The following is an 8840-nucleotide window of genomic DNA, read 5'->3' as shown; positions in this document are numbered from 1 at the left end:
TGTTAACTTTCCATTTAAGAAACTAGCATGCCAGTTGGATGGTGGTGGTGCATGTCTTTAATATCAACACCTAGGAGGTAGAGACTGACAGTCTCTGAGTTTGAGGTCAGCCTGGTCTACAGAGTGACTTTCAGGACAGCCAGAGCTACACAGAGAAACCCTGTCTCAAAAAACAAACAAAACAAAACAAAACAAACAAATAAAGAAAATGAAGCTAGCATGTCAGTAACACTCTTACTTAGAAAAACGTCAAAGGCTCAGGGATAGATAACATAGAATAAAAAGAGAAAGGCAGTTCTGAAAGCATTATTAGAGCTTGTGAGTACATTTTCCCTCCTATAGGGTCTATAGGGTCAGGCAATAAAAGAATCAGGGAAGAAACTTCTGGGAGAAAAATAAAACAAACTCAGATATCTAGCAGACTCTACTTAACTGTCCATTGTGATCTCTATCTCCCCTCCTGATGATCATAGAAGACTAAAAATAATCCTTTGTTCATATGAATTGTCATGTGGGAATGCCAACTTTTCTCAGACTCAGAGAACGCTTGAAGATTTGGAAGAAAAAAATTCTGACTTTGTTACTAAGATTTTTTAAAAAGGGGAGTTCTCTACTGACTGCTAACTTGGTCTTGATGCTAAAGGAATTGTGCTAGTCTTACTCAAAGAGAGTTAGCTGAACTTTCAGAATCAATGACCTGTTCAGTACTCACATCATCCAGGACCTACTTCATGTCCTGATATCTAGGTGAGTCCTAGACTTTCTTTGTAAGTTTTAAGTTCTTGAGTCCCATAGTTGCTGTAATCCTTGATTTTCTGTCTTAACCTCCCTTCTTTGCAGGAAAAGGTTATGACTCACAGATTCCTTCTCTTGAATGTAAATCCAGAATGCATGTTGCATGAATATTTCATAGGTTCTTAAGTTCCACATTCCTGGTTCCAGTTTCTAAAATCTGTGCGACTAGGAGCAAGTCACTGAATTTTCAGTGTCTGTTTAATTACTTTTATGAAGAAGAATCATATTTATGTTTTCACCATCAACATTTATGGCTTTGATTTCTTCTTGTCTTTGTATAGGACTAAAAGACAGACATTGGGACTCTTGTCCTCACCCCCCCCCCCCCCGTTATTTCTCAGTGCATGATTCTCCAAGGGCTAAAGGCAACTTTTAAAGTGTCTGTAAACATAGTCATTTATTTTCGTCTCTGTTTTCTTGGCTCACCATTCAGCTCATCGAACAGCTGCTATTAATCACACCTACCACAAGCATTGCAGAGAATAGTCACCAAGCTAGATTCTTGCTGCTGCTTTTATAAGATACCTTGGTCTATCTCTTGAACAAGACTGAAAACATGGAGCGAAGGAACCACACTGGGAGAGTGAGTGAATTTGTGTTGCTGGGTTTCCCAGCTCCTGCCCCACTGCGGGCACTACTATTTTTCCTTTCTCTGTTGGCCTACGTGTTGGTGCTGACTGAAAACATACTCATCATTACAGCAATTAGGAACCACCCCACCCTCCACAAACCCATGTATTTTTTCTTGGCTAATATGTCATTCCTGGAGATTTGGTATGTCACTGTTACGATTCCTAAGATGCTTGCTGGCTTCATTGGTTCCGAGGAGAATCATGGACAGCTGATCTCCTTTGAGGCATGCATGACACAGCTCTACTTTTTCCTAGGCTTGGGTTGCACAGAGTGTGTCCTTCTTGCTGTCATGGCCTATGACCGCTATGTGGCCATCTGTCACCCACTCCACTATCCTGTCATTGTCAGTAGCCGGCTATGTGTGCAGATGGCAGCTGGATCCTGGGCTGGAGGTTTTGGTATCTCCATGGTTAAAGTTTTCCTCATTTCTCGCCTGTCTTACTGTGGCCCCAACACCATCAACCACTTTTTCTGTGATGTTTCTCCATTGCTCAACTTGTCATGCACTGACATGTCCACAGCAGAGCTTACAGACTTTATCCTGGCCATTTTTATTCTGCTGGGGCCACTCTCTGTCACTGGGGCTTCCTATATGGCCATCACAGGTGCAGTGATGCGCATCCCCTCAGCTGCTGGCCGCCATAAGGCCTTTTCAACCTGTGCCTCCCACCTCACTGTTGTGATTATCTTCTATGCAGCCAGTATTTTCATCTATGCCAGGCCTAAGGCACTCTCAGCTTTTGACACCAACAAGCTGGTCTCTGTACTCTACGCTGTCATTGTACCATTGCTCAATCCCATCATCTACTGCTTGCGCAATCAAGAAGTCAAAAAAGCCCTACGTCGCACTCTGCACCTGGCCCAAGGCCAGGACGCCAATACCAAGAAATCCAGCAGAGATGGTTAGGTAGGGAGCAGTTGATAATATAAAACTTGGGTTTGTTTTCTTTTCCTTCCTTCCTTCCTTCCTTCCTTCCTTCCTCCCTCCCTCCCTCCCCCTCTTTCTTTCTTTCTTTCTTTCTTTCTTTCTTTCTTTCTTTCTTTCTTTCTTTCTTTCTTTCTCTTTCTTTCTTTCTCTCTCTCTCCTTCCTTCCTTCCTTCCTTCCTTCCTTCCTCCCTCCCTCCCTCCCCCTCTTTCTTTCTTTCTTTCTTTCTTTCTTTCTTTCTTTCTTTCTTTCTTTCTTTCTTTCTTTCTTTCTTTCTTTCTTTCTTTCTTTCCTTCCTCCCTCCCTCCCTCCCTTCCTCCCTCCCTCCCCTCCTTCCTTCTTTCTTTCTTTCTTTCTTTCTTTCTTTCTTTCTTTCTTTCTTTCTTTCTTTCTTTCTTTCTTTCCTTCCTTTCTTCCCTCCCTCCCTCCCTCCCTCCCTTCTTCCCTCCCTCCCCCTTCTTCCTTTCTTTCTTTCTTTCTTTCTTTCTTTCTTTCTTTCTTTCTTTCTTTCTTTCTTTCTCTCTTTCTTTCCTTCTCTCTCTCTCCCTCCCTTTCTTTCCTCCTTCCCTCCCTTCCTCCCTCCCTCCCCTTCTTCTTTCTTTCTTTCTTTCTTTCTTTCTTTCTTTCTTTCTCTCTTTCTTTCCTTCTCTCTCTCTCCCTCCCTTTCTTTCCTCCCTCCCTCCCTTCCTCCCTCCCTCCCCTTCTTCCTTCTTTCTTTCTTTCTTTCTTTCTTTCTTTCTTTCTTTCTTTCTTTCTTTCTTTCTTTCTCTCTTTCTTTCCTTCTCTCTCTCTCCCTCCCTTTCTTTCCTCCCTCCCTCCCTCCCTCCCTCCCTCCCTCCCTCCCTCCCTCCCTCCCTCCCTCCCTCCTTTCTTTCTTTCTTTCTTTCTTTCTTTCTTTCTCTCTTTTTCTTTTGAAGTCTAAATTAGGGGATTAAGTTAAGAATCAGCGCTTCTAGTTTCTACAACTTAGTCCAGAAAAAGGAAGAGGAAAAGATTATAAGGTAGAGGCTGGATTTCTGCAGGATAGGGATCCAGTATATGGAGTAAGGCTTGGACCAGTATTGTGTATACACAGATCATTTCTCATTAAATGAAGCATGGATTATATGAAGGAAGAAGACACAGGCCAATAACGGTCTGTGAAATAACAGAGGCTCAGAAAGTAAAGATTCTGGACTGAGTTTTAAAGAAAGGAGACAAGAAACTAAGACATATTTTCATGTATTCTGTGTTGCCATTGAGTTTGCTATGTAATGAAAGAAGCTTCTGAACTCCTGGGGCACCTGACTCCATCTCTCAAGTGTTGGCATTGCAGCTATGTGCCCTGAGGCACCTGACTCCATCTCTCAAATGTTGGCATTGCAGCTATGTGCCCTGGGGAGTGAACCAAAGCTTTGTTTTGCTATGCAAGCACCCTACCAACTGATCTATATCACCAGCCCAAAATATGAATTTTTCTATTTATTATTATTGTGTTGCTTATTATCTCTTGGATCACAGTGATTTCTGGCTTCATTTCCAAATTTATTGATGCCATTGAACTAGTGGCTGAGTATAGTTTATTTCTTAATCTACTGCAGCCTTTATAATATCTTATAATATAATATAATATAATATAATATAATATAATATAATATAATATAATATATTATATTATAGATATTATGGAGACAAAGTCACATTTTGTTATCACAGAGTAGAACAATATCTACCATATAATTGCTATAAATACACATAAATTAATATAGTGTTGGGTCATATATAGATGTATGAAGCCTATAGCTGGATTTAGTAGATACAGAAACTAAACCTCTCAAAATTCACTAGGACATGCAGAGGTACAAATTATTTCAGTCTTGCTGGCAAGAAATTGGTAAATATGTATGTAACAGAAGCTTTAAAATATCGAAAGAATCTGAATATACATATTTTTATTTATAATGAAATGATTGGAATATATTTAACATTTACAAATAAGGACATTTTAAAAGGAAGTTATAGTTCATGCATTAAATGAAGCCTTAGAAACAATTGGGCAATATAATCTAAATACGATCAATGACTCAAAACAATTGTTAATTTAGTAAGTTTAATTATTATGTTATATAACAGTATCAAAAACTGTTTTAGTTTTTTAAAAAATTTTAACTATGACTAGAATGAATTTGACTAAAATGTTAGTGGATGTCCTTTTCATATAAATTATTTTTCAGCAATGTTCTGTGAAAAACATATTCATGTAAATAAGCTTTGCTTATAAATTGAGATATACAACTTCATCCATATGGGCATAGATAATGAGAGAGTGGTCAATAGACTCCTATTCTTACCCCAAGAGCCAGAAACCTAAAGACAATAAAGCTTTTGTTTTCTGGTATCCTTCAGGTGTCCTTTTTATAGTTATCTCTTGTCTAATCAAACTTGTAAAAACATTATGAGAAAGTATAGTTTGTTGTTTTTTTCTCATGCTTCCCTCCTGCTTGAGTCTGACAGTATTGTATGTTATTTGCTAGTCTACATTGATGAAATGTTTTAAATATACTTATATACAAATATATTTGTATTTTAAAAATATAAAATACAAATAGTTTTACATATTTAAATACAAATATATTTATATATACATATGTATATATATTTGGACCAAAGATGTTAATCTTATTTATATCTTGTTTAAAAGTTTAGAAATGACTATCCTTCCAGAAGTTGTTTCTGAGTGGGTCAATGATATGCAGTGGGAATGTTCTTCTCTGGGCATCATAATTTTAGTTGTTACATGAATTTATTTTTAGTTCCAGTTAACAGGAAGAGACAGTAAAATGTTGAATTTCCTCATTCTGTTTTTCTCCTTTCTAATATTTTTATTCTAAAATAAAATTTTATTTTCCAATGTAAAGAAACACATGCAATGTTGAATTCAAAATTTGAAACTAAAGACTTCAGATTTAGCAATGCTTAGTATGATTTCCTTCATATAACTATCTATCATTAAGTAATGACTGCAAGGATATTTGACTCTATGTGACCCATAACAAGATTGAGACTTCTTTTACCTTGGAATGAATTTTTCTAAGCATATAATTCTCATGGCCTGTATTGAATTTGAGGTCAATAAAACAGTAAGAATTTTTTTTCAAATAAGTATTAGTTATCTGATTTTATCTATTCTTCAATGCCATGTATTTTTCTGTAAATATAAATATATGTTTATCTCTTTTCCATTTGAGTCTATCTGTTTCAGTCCATCATGATATTCTGTCAGCCTCTCAACCTTTTCATCAATAGTATAGCCTTATATTTCCCCTTTTCTTGGGGGGGGTATCACTAATCTCTTGTAATAGTATAAGAACTACTTGCACCATTCAGACATAGGCATTACCCAGAATGACAGGAGGCAGTGGACATGTACAGTCAAGCAAGGATCAACATAGATTTTCTTGTGTGTGTCCATTGTTCAGTGATGTTGGGTAACACCAAGTTTCTTAATCTGCCTTTAAATCTCCCTAATATATTCTATTAGTCTATATTTTATTTTGGTCTTTTAATCTTTTGTGCCCTGTAAATCATATACAGCAATAGTTTAGATGATGGTTTACATTGTGTATTTACTTTAAATTAATGATCTAAAAAGTTTCATTGTTTTCTAACATCAAACTCTGAAGAGATTCAGAAAATATTCTTCCATCCTTCCTGAATATGTGATGAATATTTAAGGTGACAGACACTTTACAACTTATTAACTTTCATTGAAAAATGCTTACAAGTATGAAACATAATTGAAGACTCAAAAATGCTGATCAGGGAAGGGTGAAGATTAGGATATGAAAATATGATATTCTGGATCTGATTATACATGGAATTTTAAATGGCAGAATTTGAAATGTTAACAGTAATATTATAATGTTCTTATTTCTGAGTTTTTGATTAGTTGCACAAAATGGAAACTGATTATACTAGGGGAAAGAAGAACTGTTTATGTGTGAAACTTTTTAGCATCTTTGTGATTTTTCTACACTTCTAATGTTATTCAAAATGTTAAAAGTTATTAGCTCTCTAAAAATAAATCTAATTGATTTCAATGGCTTTCAGAAGATAAAGATGATCTACCTGTTCCTTTATAGATGAGATGTATATAGTCAGCATCATGCTTTTATGATTTTTTGAATTTTTATTGCAAATTTCAATTCTCCTAACAGTCATACACAATTATTACTTTAATTTAACTAATTAATAAGAAATAAAGTACAGTGTTGCAGGATTTTCCCTTTTCAATCACATTAGGGCAGTGGGAGGCTTGTGATTGGACAGGAGAAGGGAAGTGAAGCTAGGAGTTGAGGAGACAGAGAGAGGTCTGAGGAGGAGAAGGAAAATCAGAAAGGAGGCTGACATGGTGTTATCAAAAGGTTAGAATAATTGTGGTAAAGCCTTATCATTATCATTTGGCTCTGAAATTATTGTATTGGCATCTTGTAAATTGTGTTATTATTGATACATAAATCTGATTGGCTAATTATGCATTAAGAGTCTTGATTCTACTGGATAATTAGGTGTTAAGATGGCTAATCAGGGGTGTGTGGGGTGTTCCATAAAAGCGAGAGGAACTTGGGGACCCATTTGAGAGATGGCCTTGTGGGGGCTATGTGGCCTAGCAGGGCTGGTGAGTTGGTGGGTTGAGAGACCGAGCAAGTGAGAACACCTGGCACAGGGGCTGGGTCTAGATATTTCCCACAACAATACAAAGTAGTACTTACCACTTTAACAAATTCTCTCTCTCTCTCTCTCTCTCTCTCTCTCTCTCTCTCTCTCTCTCTCTCAGAAACCACAGCTAGTGCTAGTCCTGGACAAACCTGAGTGGACAGTCCTATTCAGTGCAGAGAACAAGGTCTGTGGATCAAGGGTTTTCACTTTTCCATTTATTTATTTATTTATTTATTTATTTATTATTTTAAATCCCAATATTCTTAGACTCATTGCTCATAACAAGATTGCTTTCTCTGATTTTTATTTCCACAGGTACTTTTTAAGAAGACCCATAGGGCTAGGGTTGTAGCATAGTGAAAGTTACTTCCTACCACCTGTGAGACTGGGGCATGTCCTGGGATATGGTTAAACAAGGATGAAGTCCATTGAGTTTGTTATATGTACTTCCAACTGAATATGATTAAAAGAAGAGATAGAGGAAGAGGAGGAGGAGGAAGAAGAAAAAGAAGAGGAAGAGGAGGAGGAGGAGAGGAAGATGTAGAAGAGAGAAGGGAAGTACTAGGCCCAGAATCTCACCAAACTCCAGGTAGTTACACACACAGAATGATCCAGATCCTTAGGGACTGACAGAGCTTTCCTAGGTATTCTCACTTCTCCAGGTCTCTGCCTCTATATATTTTATTCTACTTAAAAATTCCATAAGTTTCTAGAGGGCATGCACATAGATTGAATATTTTTTATTTTGAAGAACTGAACTCACTCTTTTAAAATAAAGAATGAATAAATGAATACTATAAAACAAGTTTTCTTTCTAACTGCAACTTTGTTCTTATCAACCAATTTTTTTCTCATTCATCCTTCCTTCATACTCTCCTCAGTCTCTGAGAACTATCATTTTATTCTCAATTTCTATGAGGTCAATGTTTTCAGATTTCACATGTAACATGTATACTAGAGAAACACTAGGAACAAGAACACATTCATAAAGGTACACACACATCTATACCCACATGCACACACAAATATACACACCAATACACTGATGTGTTACAGAATGTACACATCATGTGCCCTATACGTCTATAATTATTTTGTGTCAATTAAAATAGAGAGAAAACTAAAAAGCAAAACACTGGCAAAACATATAAAAACAAATTTGCCATTTCTTGAACCCAGTTGAGATTTTTTTTTAGAGGATTTTATAACATGGCATCATATTAACTTGTATATAGGAATAAGACATAACAGGTAAAGATATAGCTCAGGTATAAACAGAAATCTATATATAGGTGGAGATTCGGATTTTCTGTTCACGTTCCCTGGACATAATCTTGGCAGTGCACAGAGTCAGGAAAAATGTGTAAGTGAGCCTCCTGAGAATGCCGAGGTGTCTTCACCTAAGTCAACATGAGGTGAATGTTCAAAATGTTCTTCTATCTTCTTGTATCAGTGCTGTAGTAATTTCCGTGCAGCACAGACAAGGACAAGTCATTGACTTCAGAGAATGTAAAACCCCACACGCAGTGGCCTTCTCCAGGGTAAATGTATGAAGAAGTTTCCATTCTCGAAGAGGACTAAGGACTATGGCAAGTGTTTAGAGGAACCAAGTAAAGTTAATTAGGTTTGAAGAAAGCTCTATGGAACACGAGGAGCTTGTAAGATGTCAATAAGCTTCATTTCTATGGGTACGTGAAGTGGAAATTTCTGTTTGTGTCATGTGACGCAGACTCAAGTGATGCTTTGCTGAAGCAAGACCTGTGAGAGAACATGTGTTGTTTGGAGAGA

General features: G+C 36.9%; 1 protein-coding gene across 1 annotated transcript; it reads left to right on the top strand.

Annotated features, from left to right (window-relative positions):
* Nucleotides 1–604: 604 nt before the first annotated feature.
* On the top strand, nt 605–2335 carry Olfr2 (olfactory receptor 2). The gene is made up of 2 exons (NM_010983.2): nt 605–747; nt 1229–2335. The coding sequence occupies exon 2, from the start codon at nt 1352–1354 to the stop codon at nt 2333–2335; it is 984 nt and encodes a 327-aa protein (NP_035113.1). The 5' UTR covers nt 605–747; nt 1229–1351.
* The last annotated feature ends 6505 nt before the right edge of the window (nt 2336–8840 follow it).

This window comes from Mus musculus, chromosome 7, assembly GCF_000001635.26.
Source record: "Mus musculus strain C57BL/6J chromosome 7, GRCm38.p6 C57BL/6J".
Taxonomy (NCBI): domain Eukaryota; kingdom Metazoa; phylum Chordata; class Mammalia; order Rodentia; family Muridae; genus Mus; species Mus musculus.
Note: the sequence above shows the minus strand (reverse complement) of the source record. Positions and strands in the feature narration are given on the sequence as shown.

Bases quoted from the DNA above. Each gene is read 5' to 3' on its own strand.
- Olfr2 (NM_010983.2), top strand. From the start codon at position 1,352: ATGGAGCGAAGGAACCACACTGGGAGAGTGAGTGAATTTGTGTTGCTG.